This window comes from Photinus pyralis, unplaced genomic scaffold, assembly GCF_008802855.1.
Source record: "Photinus pyralis isolate 1611_PpyrPB1 unplaced genomic scaffold, Ppyr1.3 Ppyr1.4_LG4, whole genome shotgun sequence".
In the NCBI taxonomy this organism is placed as follows: Eukaryota; Metazoa; Arthropoda; class Insecta; order Coleoptera; family Lampyridae; genus Photinus; species Photinus pyralis.
Genome location: NW_022170511.1, coordinates 7,366,235 through 7,385,071, shown reverse-complemented (window position 1 = coordinate 7,385,071; position 18,837 = coordinate 7,366,235). Strand labels below are relative to the sequence as shown.

Sequence of the window (18,837 nt, the reverse complement as noted above, 5' to 3'; positions counted from 1 at the left end):
GATCTAATGTATATTTATCGGTTTTTTATTATGTCCTTTTTTCTAGGCAATCTTTAGTGTATCCCGAGAGCTATCCATTTATCCTCTAATATATTTATTATAGTTCGACACGTCCTTCAGTAAGGCATAATTGCAGATCAATTACTAACAGTCATACACCATGGATAATAATACCCGAACTCTTTGCGGAAATTGAATTGGTTCGCCGGGAAGCTTTTACTTTTCTACTTATTCTATTACAATACTAGGAAACATTATTTTCGATAAGAAATGTTTAAGTTGTTTTCAATGACTATACATAATACTATAGACATATCGAGATGGTTTTCGTCAGGAACATCAATATTTCTTTTTGATAACACTGAATTTGATGACAAAATCTGGTGGTTTTCCGGACGTTAGAACACTTTTAACTTATAATGAAAAGATAACCTTATAGAAAGTCTTCACGATGGAACAACTTGCTTGGTCACACACGTACTAACTTTTTGCGATAACGGAGAACACATTTAAAAGAAAACTTTCCACGAATTTTTACTCTTTTTACTCACTAGACGAACTTAAATATTTAAACAAAAATAGTAAGAAAACCGGCATCTCGCTATATCTCCAGTATTTAAGGAAACACCACTTCCACCATAAAACAAACTCTTTCTTTAGGAATTTTCAAATAAATCGCCAATCACAATTCGCCTAGATTATCTCGCGTAACTGTAAATTCGCGCGATGCTCGTGGACGCGCAATATTGGCGCGGCAAATTCGCTGTCACGACGGAACGGAACGCGCAAGCATCTCCACTTCTCCATATGAAACACACAATTCTTCGTAACCCTTGCATTTTCTTATCAACGAAAGAACACGCGCATTTATTAAATTTCGCCTAACAATAAAACTCCTTATCGCAACGAACAAATAAAACTTATAAAACACATGTGTCTTACCTCTAACACCTTATTACAAAACGAAACAATTTAAACATAAGTTACGCATGTACAAACATTTCTAAAATGAAAAACTAACACTGAAGTGCACATTCAAGTAAAATAAACCACCTTGTGTTTATTTGTAAATATCCCACCAAATTTGCACTTAATAACGTCTGCGTGACGTAGTTAACAGAGCAATAGTAATAACCATTCTGCAATTGATATGCACCATAGAGAAATAAAATAGTATTCATAACCTTAACCTTTCCTAAGTTCTATGCCCATAACCTACAATTGCCTTTTAAATTCCAGATTCTCTTAACTGGAACAGGTCTCTTTCAGAAAATTGTAGGCATTTGCAGGGCTGCTTTTCGGGTCGATTCTACTCGTTCGTCAGCTTTGGAATAGCTTTGTAATGGGCCTGGAATGCTTTCAAAAGCTCTAGTAATGGCGTCATCTCATTGATTTTTGTAAACGACTTACGGCACTAGGAGACTCTTGAATCCTTTTAAACGCATTCCTATTACGCCTTTTAATACGATACAAAGCACCGCAGACTTTCCAACGCCTCTCGATTTTTTTTACAGCGCTTTCAGCGCCTTGTCAAGGTGTCTTGAAAGTCATTTTTAAGGCTTTCTAGGTTATTACAAGAACCTTCTATATCTTGTCTGTGTCTTCTGGCACTTCTTGGGCCTGCGAAAGCTGTTCGGTCTTTTCTAGATTTGGAAAGGAATCAGACCCTTAAAAAGGACTTTCGATGTTCTTAAAGCGATAAAAGCTTCTGAAAAACATTTTAGATACTCTTCGAAACCTTATAAGTACTTACATAACCTTTGAAGGTTCTGCAGATGATTTTTGGTCCTACGCTGGCCCACTTTTAGAAGTGCATAGAACGCTTGTCTTGAAAGTTTATGGAAAGGGCTTAAGGGGTTCACAAAACTCGCTAGAGTATATAAAAGGTTTCCAGAGGTTTATAGATACTTTCCAGTGTTTTTGGGGGTTTATAGTTATACCCGTTTACAGAGCTTTTTAATTGTTCTTAAAGTTATCCATCTACTTATAGTGCATTTCTTGGGTATTTATCGCCTCACGCCTGATGCTTTTGTAGATCTTCAGTGCTCCTTCAATCTATAGGAAGGGACTGTGGGACTCCCTCGACAGAGGTTTAGCCACTAAAACCAATCCCCTATGCCGTAGTAGCTTAGGGTACCGCTTGTACATTTTTCGCTAGGAATGTCCATTAACCTAGCAGAGCAAGGTCAGCAGAACACAATCAAACATATTGCATAATTAAGTGCCCTATTCCCGAATTAAATGCTCCTTTTTTTTAAATTATTACATGTTCTGCCATGTTCATATGAACTCAGCACAGCACTACCTCAAAAAACCAAGAAAACTATAATTAGGTGCTAATTAAGTGTCTTATTCCCGAATTAAATGCTCCTTTTTCTAAATTGTGAACCTGGCAGAACATGTAATAGTTTAAAAAAAAGGAGCATTTAATTCGGGGATAGGGCACTTAATTAGCACCTAATTATAGTTAGTTAACTTTTTATTTTCTTGGGTTTTAAAGGTAGTTGCTGCTGCTGCTGAGTTCATATGAACCTGGCAGAACATGTAATAATTAAAAAAAAAGGAGCATTTAATTCAAGGATAGGGCATTCAATTAGCACCTAATTATGCAATATTATTGATTGTGTTCTGCTGACCTTGCTTTGCTAGGTTCATGGACATTCGCTATATAGCCGGTCGGGGGCAGATGGTCGCTCCCTAGATGTTCGCCAAAAGTGTAGTTATAGCTCACTGCCTATTTCTTTCCGTTTCGCGCCCTGCGAACTCTCTGGTCCTCACCACTCGCATGACAAAAGCGCGAATACTGCCCCAGAGGTTCGTATTCTCCGTCATCAAGTTCACTATGTTATGCTATCCTATTATTGTACCGATCCGAGCCTCAAGTGTCGTCCTTTTTCACCTCTCATCTCGGGCACTTGATCTTCGTTTCTAGGGATATCCTCTGCTCCATCACTTCCGAGGTAGTCGCGACTATCCTCTTCTTCCCATCATGACGAGTTTGGTTTTTGCTGGGGACTAGTGTCAGCTTGCGGACCACCTCGTCACGCACTACTACCAGGAGGTCGTCGGCAAATCCCATCAGTTCTACCCCTTTAGCGGTTGATATCCTATCAGTACCTCGTCGTACTTCACGATCCACAAAAGGGGCCCGGGGACAGATCCATGAGGCACTCCCGTACTAGATCTAAACAACTATACGTGTCACCGGACGGTTTCGTTCCATAACGATACGGTTTGAGGTAATCCTACATCCCTAACCCTTACCAGATAATGCGGCACTTTAATTTCAAGCAGCGCATTCACAATGGATCTTCTATTCCCTGGGTTAAAGGTCAACCTAATAACATTACCATTATTCACCTACAGACGATACGCAATGTGTACTAACTAAACTAATTAGGATAATTTTGCGAAAACCGCATAACTTTCTGTTCCTGCCTCAGTTTCTGGAATCAAAGTTAACTTTAGTTATCAAAGTTAACCACTTTAGGACTTCGTATCCAACCTAACTACCAACAACTATTGTGTAAATGTTCCTATTTAAAATAGTGGATCGCATAGAAACGTAGGAGTCGATCGAAAAAGAATCTTTCCAATCTGAATACTGTGGCTTCCACATTTTTAGCCCCTCCTGAAGTTAAAATGACGATTAGTCCTTTAAATGATGGATTACGTATAAAGGAGATTGGCATTCGGTTGTAAAATGTTAATACTGTTATAGTAAATCCTACCCTCACTTCGAATTTTAACTAAAACGCTTTGGCGAAAGTTTTCCTTTAATTAGATTTACTTACATTATCTCGAAAGCGTGCTGCATTCAAATGCTACCGGTACCGTTGAACGTTGAAAAATTAGAGGATTTTGCTGCCAATCCGATAAAGATATGTATTCAAACGTGCACGCTAAATGAATAACATTCATGTTAATAAAGAAGAGCTACTCGATTAACAAAAATGTCGCAATAAAATGTTTATGACATAAACAAGTAGGAAAATGGTTCCGACCACTAATAAAGAACTCAGATTTATACAAGATTATATTAAAGATGCCGCCGATAGAACTACGTCCGCAGTTCCAAGAACCAGTTTCGAGTAGTTTTTAAAAGTCACTTGCAAGGTATTTCGCAATGGGAACGATTAAATCGACAATTACGAGCATAGATGTTTTAATTTTAATGTTTGCTATATTTGGCGTGCTTTGAACGCTGATGAACTCAAATGAAGTAGATCTAAATTACTTTAACTGGATTGAATAAAATTCCGTTTTGTTTAGGTACATCATCGATGTGTACGTCACATGAAGAAGTCACAAAGTCAGACACCTTGCAAAAGAATAATTTTGTTTTTGGCATACAAATGTAGCAAGATTAAGAAGTTCAATGTATGAATGCCATGCAGTACATTCAATATTTGTGCTATCTTTCGAAATCATATAAATTTTGTGCCCTTATGATTTTTGAAATAAAATTGTCCACTTTCAAGCCCAGTCGATGTTGTAAAATTAAAATTCTGTTCGTATCTCAATTTTGTGCTATTTTTTGCAAGGTTAATACGGTTTATAAAATTTTTATTTTAATTAAAATTTTTTGCGCGTATTTATTTATATTGCCCCTCTTGTTGTGGGCCGTCAACGGGGTTCTGTCCATTTACAGAGTGGCCCTTATTGCCCCACTTGTTCTGGGCCCTCAACGGGCTTCTGTTCATTTACACAGTGACCCGCACAATGCTTTTTAGAGGTCCCCCTTTAAAGTACTCCGGTATGTACCTTACGAATTAGGAAAACTGCAAGAAAACCTATTTCGGAGTAGTCGGCAGAATGCTCGAAACTGATCTAAGGAAATTCCCATCTCTGCCACAGATGAAAAATTCTTACCTCAGTCCAGGTTTGAACACCCGACCTCCGGCTATGTAGACCAACGCTCTACCACTGAGCTACACAGTCTTTTTGAGTTATTCAACTTTTTTAAATCTCTTCGTATACCGATTTTCTGCTGTAAACAGAGATTTTAGTCATGCAAAATAGAGCGTTAGCAATAACCCCCTCCCCCCCCGCCCATTTATTTACTTCAAACGTTTTTGAATTTTTGGAGGTTGTTAAGAGAATATTCCAATATTTTTTAATGCACCTTCTGAGACATTCACTATACTATCTGTTTTGTTCTTCTCTTCGTCAGAGATTCCTAGCAGAATTTTATGAGCATATTGAGGGTATCCATACTTAGGGATCTTTTAAGTTCTGCAAAATATTCCTTATGATATTCTTACTGATGAAGTTCCTCAGGGTTCCTAAGAAATTCTTCTTCCCCGTTATTGCAAAAATTCCTAAATTATTCATAGATTCTGTTGAGATTCTTTGTACATTTCTGAAGTAATTCCTGGAGTATTTTTAGATATATATATGATCCTTCAGGGTGGTTCTCTACAAGTTTTTTTTGAAGATTCATTGGATATTTTATAGATATTGTATGGTAAGAATGCATCTTCATTTTCTTATAGTTCAGTTTTAGTTATTTAGAATGTCATTGTCCATTTCGTTCTGCGTTAAAGCATCTTCAGAGACCTTTATCAAAAGCTCTGGGGAAAAGCTTCAGCCATTTTTAAAGAAATAAAAACATCTTCATAACATGTTTATACATTTTTCCATGGTTTTAAAGGTCCTTTGGCGAATGGTTAAGAGCTCTATATAGCAGGTGATTAATTGATATGCAGCGCTAATCCCACCACGCCCCCTCGCAAGAGAGACATGCGGCAATCCGCAATGATGACCACTTAGCACTTAGTTTTGGTTACCTTCATTAGGCGGCCCACCTCACAGTCGAAATTTTTCCATTAATAATGAAAATACTGCTTTGAACTTTGAAGTTATTGTTTTATGGACTAAAATCTCTAAAATAAATTACTACAGCATGGGAAGTTCGCGGTTTTTTCAAGGAGTTTGTCCGTTATTTTCTAAATTCTTCGGTGTATAGCCCCCTCAAGGGTGTTTCAAAGATTCGTAATTTTTTACAGATTCTTGAACGATTCTTTATATATTTTTTAAAACGTTAAAGTTTCTCCACAAAATGGTCGGAGAAGTTTCGACATCCTTGAGTGATTTCTTTAAACCGGGAAATAATCTTCTGAGAACGTTCTCCAAGAGGTCCTTCAAAGATTTTTTTAGATATATTTTAAGAGTTTCTTAAAAAGCTATTCAAAAGATCTGTTCAGACTCTTAAGACTCTTGTAAGTACTTATATTTAGGCATCTTCCAGAGAGTCAAGGATTTTTAAGAATTTTTGCACAAATTTACTTTTATTTATTTATTTATTTATTTATATACGGGAAAATCCCTATTTCAAATATTGATAAGGATTTCTTTAATACCCATAATATTCTTATTATTAAAGATAATTGATTTTGGCAAAATCTTTCTTAGAGAATTTTTCCATGGCGATACACAGCTTTTATGTAGGTAGTTTTTCTTATATGACCCTACACTACATTTTTGTATACAGACCACACTATATATTTTAGAATTTTTGGAAAAAAAGCGTAAAATTTTGATTCATCACTTTTATTATATTTATATTAAATATTATTTGCATTATTGCATTTTATACATTAAAATATATAAATTTCAGACATCTTGGTTTCCATGGCGAGCAAAAGATGGCAATCATATTATTTATTTATGTATTATATTTGTTTTATTCACATAAGTGTTCCGATGAATATTTCTACTACCACCAATCTGTCATATTGTAGATAAAAATTAAAGAAATTCTTACTGTGGCGTAATCCCTAAGATAATGAAACACCTGTAGCACAATCATTCTGCTGTTCACGTACATAAATTACTTACATAATTGTAAGAAGCTCTGTACCTCTGACTCGACATGCGAGACGTAGCCAAATCGACTTTTAAGTCTACCACCTATTGCATTTAAAACATATCATCGATTTACACCCTGTATATACTTGCTTACAATATTGCGACTTTTTTCAACAACTTCAGTGTTTCGTTTATAGTAGGTATGGATGGGATAACCACCACATAGGCTACTTACCTAAAGCTACTCTAGCACTAGTCGCTTCGTGATTAATCCAAAATGACACCCAAGAGAGCATGACGATTAGTATACTGGGTAGATACGTTTGAAATACAAAATATCCGATATTCCTTTGCAATTTAAATGAAAGTGAAAGTCTTTGATAGATTCCAGTCGCAAGACGTTCCTTCCTGTCGTTAGTCTCATAACCTATTATAGTAAATTGCGGCAATTCGGCTTCCTCGACGCCTCTAACTGGAGTTTCCTTCCAATACATCACGACGTCCATAACTGTATATCCATCTGAAACAAATCAAGGACAGTTTTAGGCTTTCAGTATTGTTAAAGCTTCGTATGAATTAAGTATGTCAAACGAGCTTATTAATAATTCATAATGTCTTAGAAAGCGAACTCGTTACATATTCTATCGTTCAATTTTTGTGTAGGTACATACTTACAACTTTCAATTTCTACGGTGCAATTTTGGGAATCGAGGGGGTAATAGTGCAAGTCCATCATACATGCGAGCGTTGTGGTGAAACGCATTCCGTAGGTAATTGCCCCGTCGCCGTTTAATCTCACCAGTTTGTTTCTCTCGGTAACGTCGTGCAAAAAGCTGAAAAAGACGATTACCAAATAATAAATTGACGTAAAAAGTTTAATTAAATATTCCACAGTAAGCAGTCCTTAATTTTATTATCGATTAAATTTTTCAGATGTGCCGAGAATTGGGTTAAGTATATACTTTGCAGAATGTGACGGTCGCATCAACATCTTCAGGGCTTAACAGATTTTGTCGTAAACACAAAATGAACTCAATAAAGCGTATATATATTTTATATTTGATTTTCTGTGGGATTTTTCAATTTCCGTTTCAATAAGTATATAAAATAAGAAAGTGTGTACATATGTGAGACAGACTTGCCTATTTTTGTCGTTTGCGAAGAACGTATCGGGAACCCAGATTTTCTCCGCGAAATCTCCGGAAAGTGTTAATATTTCTTCATCGGTGCTAAAGGCCAGTCGTTCGTCTTTCCAATATTGGTTTAGATACATTGTGATCGTGTAGTCCTGTAAGCAAAAGGTTTACGTTTAGTGGGAAACAAACAATCGTCGCATTTTGTTCTACGTTTCTTGTAATTACTTCGCAGGTAGCAGAGATGATGACAACAGACTCGTTTTATGGCAGGTGATTAGGAATTTATTTAAGGAAGTTGGAAAACGTGCAGTAAAGCTCATCAAGGATGCTCCAGATTATCGATGATCACGTTAGCAGAGAGTGGCTAAACGAAATTAAGGGCGAGCGCGGCGTATAATGAGCATAATTATGAAACATAAACACTGACTGGATTTATGGCCTTTGCTAATTTGAATAAATGCATCAATGGTAATTTGTTCAACAACTCGAATAAAATTTCAATTTTTTAGTATAAATTGTGTTATAACTGAACAAAACGATCTTGATACTATGTAAAGTAGATTACGTCAAAGTATACGGTAATTATGCAAACCAAGTCAAGGGAAGCTTATTCGATAAAAAACACATTTGTACACAAACTCAAATGAAATCTCGATTATCCTTGTAAAGCACGACTGACATATTTAAGCAATCCATTAATCCTTTGTTAATACATTTTTATCAACTGGCTTTCGAGCCTTTATCACTGCGTCAGAGTGAAACCACCACCTTTTGAGTAACAACCTTCAAAAGTCAACATGACCGGAAAGGCAGATTTTCCATTATATTATTTCACCAAGAAACGGTTTCTTGTCTGACGTCATTGATTATAAAAATTTGTTAATCAATTGTTTTATGCTTGCTTTCATTACAATTCCTTGAAAGGGTTTTCCGAAATGTCCATCGCGTTTATTTAGGAGAAAATCGTTTTTTGGGAGATCAGAAAATTATTTCGAGTTTGTGCTTTGAATACTTGAAGCACTTTATTTCAACCAAATGTACAATTTCTCCATTATAGGATTGTTTTTTCTGTTGCTAATAAGTAATAAAGCTTTGGTTCAAGTCAATTCCCCGAAGTCTGAAAGACCATGTAACACAACTTGTATTTGGGAATTTTTGCTGCGTTTAAATGTGGAAATACTGAAACTATTCGACCAATCTTCAATAGTAGGTATCTACCAAACGTACTCTTTTGCTTTTTCTGCTCCCGTTCATTTGCATTTTATCTACTTGAATATGCCCACTTTCCAAAAAGAGAGACAAATTAGTAACCTAATCCAAATGTTGCAAGGCGACTATGGAATGGACTGAAATTAAAATCCTTACCGGTGTATGGAAAGTTGCCCAATTTAAATAGCGAAATAAATAAGATTTGCATTGAAAGAAAAGAAGATGTGTTGCATTATACTGGCCTTTGTCGTCTCTTTATATTTGACCACGAATGGAATTTATCGTAAATATGGGGTCTACTGACCATTGACTAATGAGGTTTCCATTGTAGTAATAAATCCACCTCATCTCTGCTATAGTTGCGAAAATTATATTTATCATAGTTTCTTTAATAGTCTTAAATTTGATATCATTTCTTTGAGTACAGTTACAGGGGTAGGATGAGGTGAAGAAAGTTTTACGATTATTATATAGGAAACGATTAGTATCACTGGTTTTGTAATTTTTTTCTCTATACGTAAAAATCCAATATGGCGTCTATTTAAAATAAGGAAGCTGATGTCGCTATCTCGGAAACCGCCATTTTAAAAATGTTGTTTCTATGTTCATTGAATTTATCCTATCCAATCTTGCAACTTTTATTTGAAACTTTTTCGATAGCTCTCTTTGTTACTAAACGATTTTGAAAAACTTGAAATAGTTCGGAGAGCCGAGAGAATTATTAATTTTAGTATAAAACCAAACAACTCGTAGTATAATCGAAGAATCCAAAGAGGCGCGTTAAACCAATTCGAAGGGTCAAAATCGGAAAGATTCAAATAGAAAAGGAACATCTGAACATTCGAAGAATCTAAACAATTGCGAAAGTTTAACGGAACTTATTAATCTAATAAATTCTGGATTGGAAAAATTTGAGCCACTTGAGGAATCATAATAATTCGAAAAAACGGAAGAATCCGAAGGATTATTAAAATTCAAATACATTTGTAGAAAGATCTGATGTATACTTATCATAAGAAAGGAAAAAATGAAAGAAATGGAAAAAATTAAAGAATGTAAATAATAACAAAGATCTGATAAAAGGAAAGATTTTGAATAATCCGAACAATCTGAAGTCAGATAAAATCTAGAAGAATAGACAGAATCTGGAAGTTCTGAAGACACAACAGAATCTGAAGAAAGCTCATGAACTCTCAGTATAATTCGGGGATTTGAAAGAGGATTGGAAAAGCTCGAAAAAAAGAATCCCGAAAAGCGGGCGAATTTAAAGAAATTGAAATACTTTCTCAAATTAACTTTATAGTTTCTCGAATAAAAGTGGAAAAGGTGTAGATCTAAAAAATTGGAAGGGCTTCAGAATAGGAAAAACATTAAAACTGATTTCCAAGAAACTCAAAAATCCGCACTATTTAAGAATTTGTAAGATCGATGGATCAGAGAAATCAAAAGAATCCACAGAACGAACAATATAAAGTAATTGATGACAAAAGTTTTGGCAAAAGATTATAAGTGTGATACACGTTCTCATTCGGTTTTTAGGAGTTGAAGAAGTATATCAGTAATGGTGCCGCAACTTCAACAACTGTGAGCTACAGCATTATTCTTTATTCATGTTGTGATAGTGGGTCACAATGGAAAGACAAGGTGATGAGAGGGACAGAAATAGTACAAGTTGTTTGTGTACTTAATCGAAAGTAAAAGTGACGACAAAGTTGTTTAAATGACGTGCGAAATCCACACACTGTAGTATTCCACACTTTGTCATTGACCATTTTAGGAACTACCCCAATTGATCAACGAAGGTTATATTTCTGTAGTCGATAGCGAAACGTGACTAAGAACCTAATATTTGAGCTTTCGAAAGCTTGCCGAAAAGCTTAACGCATGTCGGACCGCATTGACGCACAATGCGATTTAACTGGGTTTCTAAAATTCCTTTCATTAGTCAGATACGCTAAAAAAAGCGCATTGTGTAAGGCTTGAAAATTGAGTGTCGCTTTTATGGAGATTTAATTTTATTCGTTCGGAACCGACGCGACGCCACAATGGAGTGAATGCATTACGACTATTACGAGCCGATAGTAAGTGCAGATTTGTCAGTTACATCTACATACCAAATGTTCTTCCGTTGGTAGCAATTAATTACCTTACTTGGGATTAGTACGAGTACGGTTTCTTGAATATCAGATTTGATACTTCTTAAGTTGTAGAAACTATAATAGTAATGGGAACTCCTAATAATTGTGTATTTCACAATGGAAATAATTATAATTAAAATAATTGGTACCTTAGTAATCGTTCATGAGGGGCAGGTGGAGCAGGGTGAAGCGGAGTTTCCGTGCATAAAACCTCTTGAATTTGACTTTGAATAATTTTTGGTAATATGCGTCAGCCGAATTTGTGGGCAGAAAAATGATGATCAGGAAGCAAGAAGTGGGATATTCCAAAATGTTTGGGGGGGGGGGTCAATCGGCGCAGAATTTAATGCTATTCACTTTGTCCCCTAGTAAGGTTTTCGCTACGATGCTTTGTTTGTGTGTTAAAAGCGAATAATTGAAAAAAGTCCGATAATTTCGAAATTTCTGGGGCACCAAAAGTTATCTACAACTCTTGCCCTATTTTACTAGACGATAATGGCGGGTCTAACGTTTATTTTGTTTGTGGTGTTTTGAAAGGTGTATTTACAGGTCGCAATCATTGTTGTACTAACTATTAACCATTGAATTTCATGTCAGAGTTTGTTATTATTTACAGTTTGCATAAAATACTGGTATTGATGCGTGGTGTACTTCAAGCTTTTGTTTAAATGCCGTTACTGACATGTTCGTTTGTTATACTGTACACGTATACCGAAATGGATATTTAACTTGTAAAGAAAGCGATCGGAAGGTCAGTTAATAAAATTCCATTGTATAGCAACATACTGAGAAGAAATATGCAATTTAGAGTGACTCAATGAACTTCATCGAGTAAAGATATTAAAATGTGCGAGTTAAGAACAATGAATTGTAAAGTTACAGTGGTACAATATTGTTGGCACTGTTAATGAACTTCAATTCTTGCCGTACTTCAATAACTGAATTCAATAATAATTTGCAAGTTTAATGGTAATTACAAGTGGGTATAATGATTGAATAAGTAATTATCACTTGCTAATAATCCTATATAAACCTGGGTGTGGTGAGAGTACTACCATTTATGCGTTCGGTCGTAGTAGACCGAAAATTAAGGACTCGGTCAACGAAACCAGTTACGGGGAAATATAAAATAGCATGCAAAGATAATAAAATCTGATCCAAAAGAGAGTCGGATAACGTGGCGCTCGGTTTCTTGCCGACGGCAGCTGGAGAAATCACTTCCTCTCGAACAATGGGGTTGGAAAAGAGGTGAAGATGGACACCTTTTCCCAGTAAAGAACACCGTTGCTCTACTGCGAACTACGGGGTCAGCTGTGGGTGTAAGAAGGCTGGCATATTTTGTACCATTGTCTGGCCCAACTGCCAAGGAAGCTGCTTTAACTCTCCACCAATCCTAGAAGAAGATGAAGAGAAGACCTAGACGATCCTCATGGAGAGGAATTGTACGTACATCTGAATTTGACGATATCTTCGCTCACGAAATTTCACTTCATTTTCGTGTAGGTAAAGTCCAACTGTCGAAGCATGTTAGCTCGAAGAAAGTTTCGACCGAAAATGTGAGGTTTTTGAAAATTTCTCACCTTCAAGAGCCCGTAGCTGGAAAACGATGCGTTTTTTCAAAAAATGTATCAAAGTTGTAGAAGATTTGATGAGCTTTAAATTTTGATAAGAATATATTTTAATACGACCCACCATTTTCGAAGTATAGCCGAAAAACTGCAAAACTGTACCTTCAACCCCCTCTCCTCCCACCGGCGGCACCGAAATCGCTCGGGACTTTATTGCACGATCGTCAGGTGACCTTCAACCACACATTCCCGAAAAAATTGGAACTACACAAATTATTTTTTCTATATTTCCTACAATGACTGGACTAAAAGGCAAAAGTGAAGAGTCATATGTGCGGGTTTTCCAGAAATTACATGAATTAAAAATAAAGTTTTTTATTTTTTTTATTTTACCTTTATTTTTGAGTGGGCGCGGTTTTAGCCAAGGCTGCTCTACCAACCCAACCCACTATACATTTACAAATATTCATGCCCGAACCCGGATTCGAACCAGGGACCCTTAGCACCACAGTCCAGCTTTAAGTGAACTGCGCCACACGGGCCGGCTTCAGTTTCATAAGTGCCTTAAATGAAGCAATACAGTTGCCTCAAAACTAGAAAAGTTATTTACATAGTCAGTCACAATGAAGTCGTAAATTTCATTATAAAATTATGAGCACGTCAACAGTTAAATTACTGAAATAGGGCACCTCACAGAGTACTGTGTTTTATAACTTTTAATTGCTTGTGTAATTATTGTTCTCAGGAAAATACAATTTCATATTTAGTTATTCAGTATCTAGGAAGTACTTTCATATTTACTTCTGATGTACGTACATTTGGTAGCTACTTTAACATGTGCTTTCTGTTGAAGCACCTATTTCACATTAGAATTTAGTTCTACATTCACTAAACCAAGTAACATTGTAAGCATTGTTTAATTTCTGATTTGGGTCAGAATAAATACTATGCAAGTGACTAACCAGACTAGAAAAATGGTGGCGAAATAGATACATACCATATTGACTTCGGATATGGCATCGAAACTGGCAATGGTGAGATCCATTCCAACACGAAGGGGATCACCTGCAAAAAACGTGAGGTTAGAACATTAAAGACCCTCATCTAAAATGTGATATTAAAACTAGCTCCCGACGTTTCTCCATTGCAAAATTCTCTACTTGCAGAAACGGAAGAGTACGAAACTATTTTTAATGAAAAATGAAGTTAATTTAAATGTCACATCGCCCTAGAAAGTTGATTTCAATATTGCATCTCTCGAGAATTGGCCTTTTAGCTAAAACATAGGAACGTACATTTCTCGTTTCACTACTGCAAAATTATTTTCTGCTAGTAATAGTTACACAATAAATTACGGCCTAAACGCACATAAAAAATCAATTACGTACAACACTACACCGAAAAAGCGATGGGGTAGATTTAAGAATAGAAAATTTAATTGTTTTGATTGCCGTTCTCTAGATCGAATGAGTTCTTTCAAGTTCGATTTTAATTGAAATAATCCTCATTTTCTCATAGAAATGCAATTTGTTCCCCCTGCTGCATTTAAGTACTCGAACGAAGGAGATGCTCGTGACGTGACCCACATGTTTTTTGTACAGTTTTAATCTATCAATGACAGCCAGAAGCGAGGGAGTTTGTTTTAATGATAAACTTTTAACGTTTACTACAATTTTCCAATAATGGGGCACGTCAAACGTATATCATTATAAATCATTTGAAGAGATTCCATTAAATTCCGTTTAAAACGTTGGCATTATTGCCCTGTAGACAAATTTGGTCGGAATAATTGTGAATGATGTATCTTACAATGACACTACGTAAAAGGACGGCGGAAAACGCCTCGAAAAGGGTTCGGAAATAATACAGCATTCGGAAATGTGTAAATTAGAGATTGACTATATTGGGTTGAATAGGCCGAGAAGAAGTGACTGATTTACAAGACGTATTGAATCAGATTTCAATGTAGGTGCAGATGTTGTAAATTTAATACCCATTTGGACACTGTCAAAGTCATAAACCCTCGCCCATTCAACAGGTGTAATCATCCCCTTTCCAAGTGAGAGATATCTAATAATTGAGATGTAAATGATGACGATAAGCTAAATTTGTAATAGTGAACAAGAAAACTAGGAAATACAGTTTTCTTAGGGGTCTCTTCGACAGTGTTACTTTTCATCAAAATAATTGAACGTGAAAAAAAGGTATTTCGTCCACACAAAAACTGCTGGCTACTGAAAATTTTTGAAAATGCTTTTTTGAAATAGATTTCACAAGATTTTTAAAATCTGGATTGTAATTCCTAAAATTAGAACTCTCAATCAAAATGAAAATTCACGACGCGATATTGTTCAGGGTGACCAAATTTGATCGTTAGTATGGGGTAACTTTTCAACTATAAGAGATAGAGATTTACATCACAATCTCGATGTATCTTTTAGAGATAAACTCGATGTTAAAAACCAAACTGGCCTACAGTTATTTGATTTTGAGCTATGAACAAACGATTTTTAGAAGCCTATATCGCCCTTTATCGGAACTGTGTTTGCATGTTAAGAATCTTTTTTGAGAAGAATTGAATGGCATTAAAATGTTTACAAAAATTCGTCAGTTATTCATTTTCATCGCAAACATATTTTTTTATATAAAGTTTAGGTAACGATCCCTTCTAAAATATACTATAAGCGGGGCCGATTCCCACCTTTCATCCGATATTTTATAGATAATCTACTATTCAAGGTGTAAAATATGAATTAACGCAATCATCGTAATGGACGTTTGCAAATGTTATTTTTGTATTCTTTCTCGTAACCGCGAAAATATGGCTTTTGAAGGTTCTGAAAAATATGATATGTTATGTTATGTGTTTTATTCAGCACAATAACAATTTGGATACTGCAGCTGAAGCAAATTTCAATCAATACCCACAGAAACGTAAACCTCATAAAATCGATTATTATAAGATTTAGGGAAAATCTTACCAATTATGGAGCATTTGGGACACCGAGGCGCAAATATAATATAATTCGAGATTCAGAGGAGGTAACTGGTATCATTGGAGGCGTCCAACCAGATGGCTGCCTGTTGGAGTTGAAGCGCGACTGCGGTACTAGGGGTTCCTGGTTCGAATCCGTGTTCCGGAATGGATGTTTGTAAAACTATAGTGGATTAGGTTGGTAGATACAGTGACTCTATAATGCTTTATTAACAGTTGTAAGATATGGAGCATTAGGGCCACACTGTCTTTATACTGTAGGTATAGCAGCCTTGAAACACCGCTCACTTAAAAATAAAAGCCAAAAATAAAATAAAATAAATGTAAATAAATTCAACTATAATTATAAAATCGCCAAATTGAAGCTAAATTCGGAATATCTAAGAGTAGGGCTTTGGCCATATTGAAAAAACACTAATTCAGACCTTACACCGTACGAAAGTAACAACTGTTGCCGACTGATTTTTAATGTAGATAGGAATTTTGTCATTGGAATCTTCAACAAATTTAACCAGATACATTCTTCTACAGGAACACGAGGCCGATATGAGTAGTAGCCGTTTAAAGTAACGGATTAAATAAGTGAAGTTTAAAAAGAGTGTTTCGTTTATTAAGCAGTTCTCGCTTATGTGAAACCTTTCCTTAAGATCTTCAAGTATCACTTAATGGGAGTGTTTCCACCATCAAAGAGCCAATATTATATCTCAAATTACAACGAACCCCGCCTCATGTAGTTGAAGTTCCCCAATCAGTTGGTTTTTGTGTTTGTGCGTCCTTTAATGAAAATCGCAAATTACTACAGGATATTTTGGATTATTAACACTTTCTTTAATTAATTGTTTCAATCGATCGCTTGTTGAGTGGTATTTGTACTTTAACTCTGAGTGTCCATTTTTCTTTCAGTTTGGCTGATTGACTTTGTCGAATAAATTTTGTTTCATTTGTAAATGATCTATTGTGTGCTTCATTGAACCTGAATTACGACCTAGATAGCAGTTCTTTTGCTGCACCCGGGGTTAAGCCAGGTGCTTGCATAAAAATGTGTCATATATATTTTTTTAAGAAGAAATCACGCAGCGTTAAATAAGGTGAACGTGGTGGCCATCTTACTGGTTGGTCAATAATGGGTTCCTACCCAAATTTCAAAGTTGGAAAGTTCAATTTTGATATTTTTACATTTAGACCTTTTATGTAGCACTAATAACACCGTATGAAGAAAAGTTGAAAAAACTATTCAGCAAACCGTAAATATTTTTGGAAAATCAAATAGTGTTCTGTGCAATGCACATAAAACTTCAAATTTTTCCCAATTGAACCCAATCGTATGTATTATGTTAAAGTTTTTCTTGTATTTTATTTAATTTCGACCGCCAACCTGATGTTTCCTAAAATTTCCGTCCCAATTTCCCCTTTATACATTGTTAGTTGGGTCTCTTTATTTGCCACAATTTTATTTAATTTCCCATTTAAGAGCATGCAAAGTAGGTCGTACACCTATACTCCCATACCCTTTCTTGAAAGTGATTCATCGATCATTAATTTTTTTCTAATTTTTATTTGTTTTTTTAATAAACTTTGATTGTTGGTGGACGTTTTATGATCATTTTTCATTTTATCCTATTTCTATTTATTCTCACTAAATCAAATTTTAAATTTTGTTTCATCACAACATCTTCTCTTTGAATCCACGTCCAGTAATATATCTGCATATGCTATTTCTGTTGTTTTATTTCTTTATAATATACGCACAAACATATATTTTTCTAATTGTAATTAAAGATGTTTGTTAATTAGCGCTTTATCTGAGTATGAGATAGCAGTCACCTGGGGTGTACATTTGCATAGAAGCATTTCTTTGTGTTAATACTTATAGAACTTATATTCTTATAGAACTTTATACAATTCTCATAATATATAGGGTGTCTCAACGAAAACGAAACAGACTGAATAACTCGTAAGGAATCATTTTTGGAAAAAACGCAAAAACACGTCAATTTTGGTTGGAAGGGGGACATCTTTTGCTTAAAAATTTACACTCCTGGCGTAAACCTCCTAATCAGCTTTGCCACACATCGTTGGAAAGGGCTCTTAATTTGCTACACGTCTATGGTTTATTTTTCAAATTTGAGCGAGTCGTTTGAAGGATAAAGGGTGTCAAATGATAAATAATTCAAATGTTTACGTCAATGAACACGTTTTTAAGTAATATTAGTTGCAAAAATCAATGCGGAAGAACAGAAACCTTGAGAAAAGAACATAATAAAACCTCCTTCCTTGCGATTTATTCAGTCTGTTTCGTTTTCGTGGTATCTGTATAAGCTGACGCGTGTCAAAGAAAATCATTTATTATTTTAGTTTAATTAATTAATGATTTAATTAACAAATAGATAGCAATTTGAGGTAGGTGCCAATTTAAATCGCTCAATGTAACCTTTTGACAGAATTTTTAAGATTTTCGTGATTTAAGTTTTGGATAAAAGATCATAATGAAACTAAAATGATCAGTGTTTTCCTGGGTAGGATATTCTCGAAGGACGGACATTTGAAGAAACTTTCAATAAATACTATACCGATTCGAATTCAGATAACACATTACGAGTGATATAGCGAGATTTTCCCCGGAGAACTAACCCAAAAATGTTCAAGAGAAAAATCCCGATAATATACGAGAGTTGAGTACTAAAACGGTTCCTTACAATAAATAATAATAAGAATATTAAGATACAAAAATTAATTTTACATCTCGTTACAAAGTCCTTTCCAAGTTGCTTCAAGCAACTCAGTTATGGAATTGAAAAGCTGGAGATGGAAAGTGTCAACAACAACAAAAAAAATGCAAATAAAATCCAGCGAAAACTTTATTTGTTTATTCGTGAAATAAGAAAACTTAAATCGTTTAAAAAGGCGAAGACCCCTCAGTTTCATATGCATTTAATTCAGCATTGTGATCGCTCTCATGAATGAAGCAAAAGGACGCTATC

At 35.3% G+C, this 18,837-nt stretch overlaps 1 protein-coding gene across 2 annotated transcripts in view; it reads right to left on the bottom strand.

The window, feature by feature from the left end:
* LOC116169518 (gamma-aminobutyric acid receptor subunit beta-like) overlaps positions 1 to 18,837 on the bottom strand; it is a 34,951-nt gene that overhangs the window by 14,904 nt on the left and 1,210 nt on the right. The window contains exons 3-6 of one of the 2 annotated variants that reach the window (XM_031485630.1): positions 13,859 to 13,926; positions 7,953 to 8,098; positions 7,486 to 7,643; positions 7,046 to 7,330 (exon numbers count right to left, since the gene is read on the bottom strand). In XM_031485630.1, the coding sequence (XP_031341490.1) occupies positions 7,046 to 7,330; positions 7,486 to 7,643; positions 7,953 to 8,098; positions 13,859 to 13,926 (657 nt within the window). Of the gene's footprint in view, positions 1 to 7,045; positions 7,331 to 7,485; positions 7,644 to 7,952; positions 8,099 to 8,156; positions 8,207 to 13,858; positions 13,927 to 18,837 lie in introns of those variants that run through there. The other variant, XM_031485631.1, reaches the window with a different exon arrangement.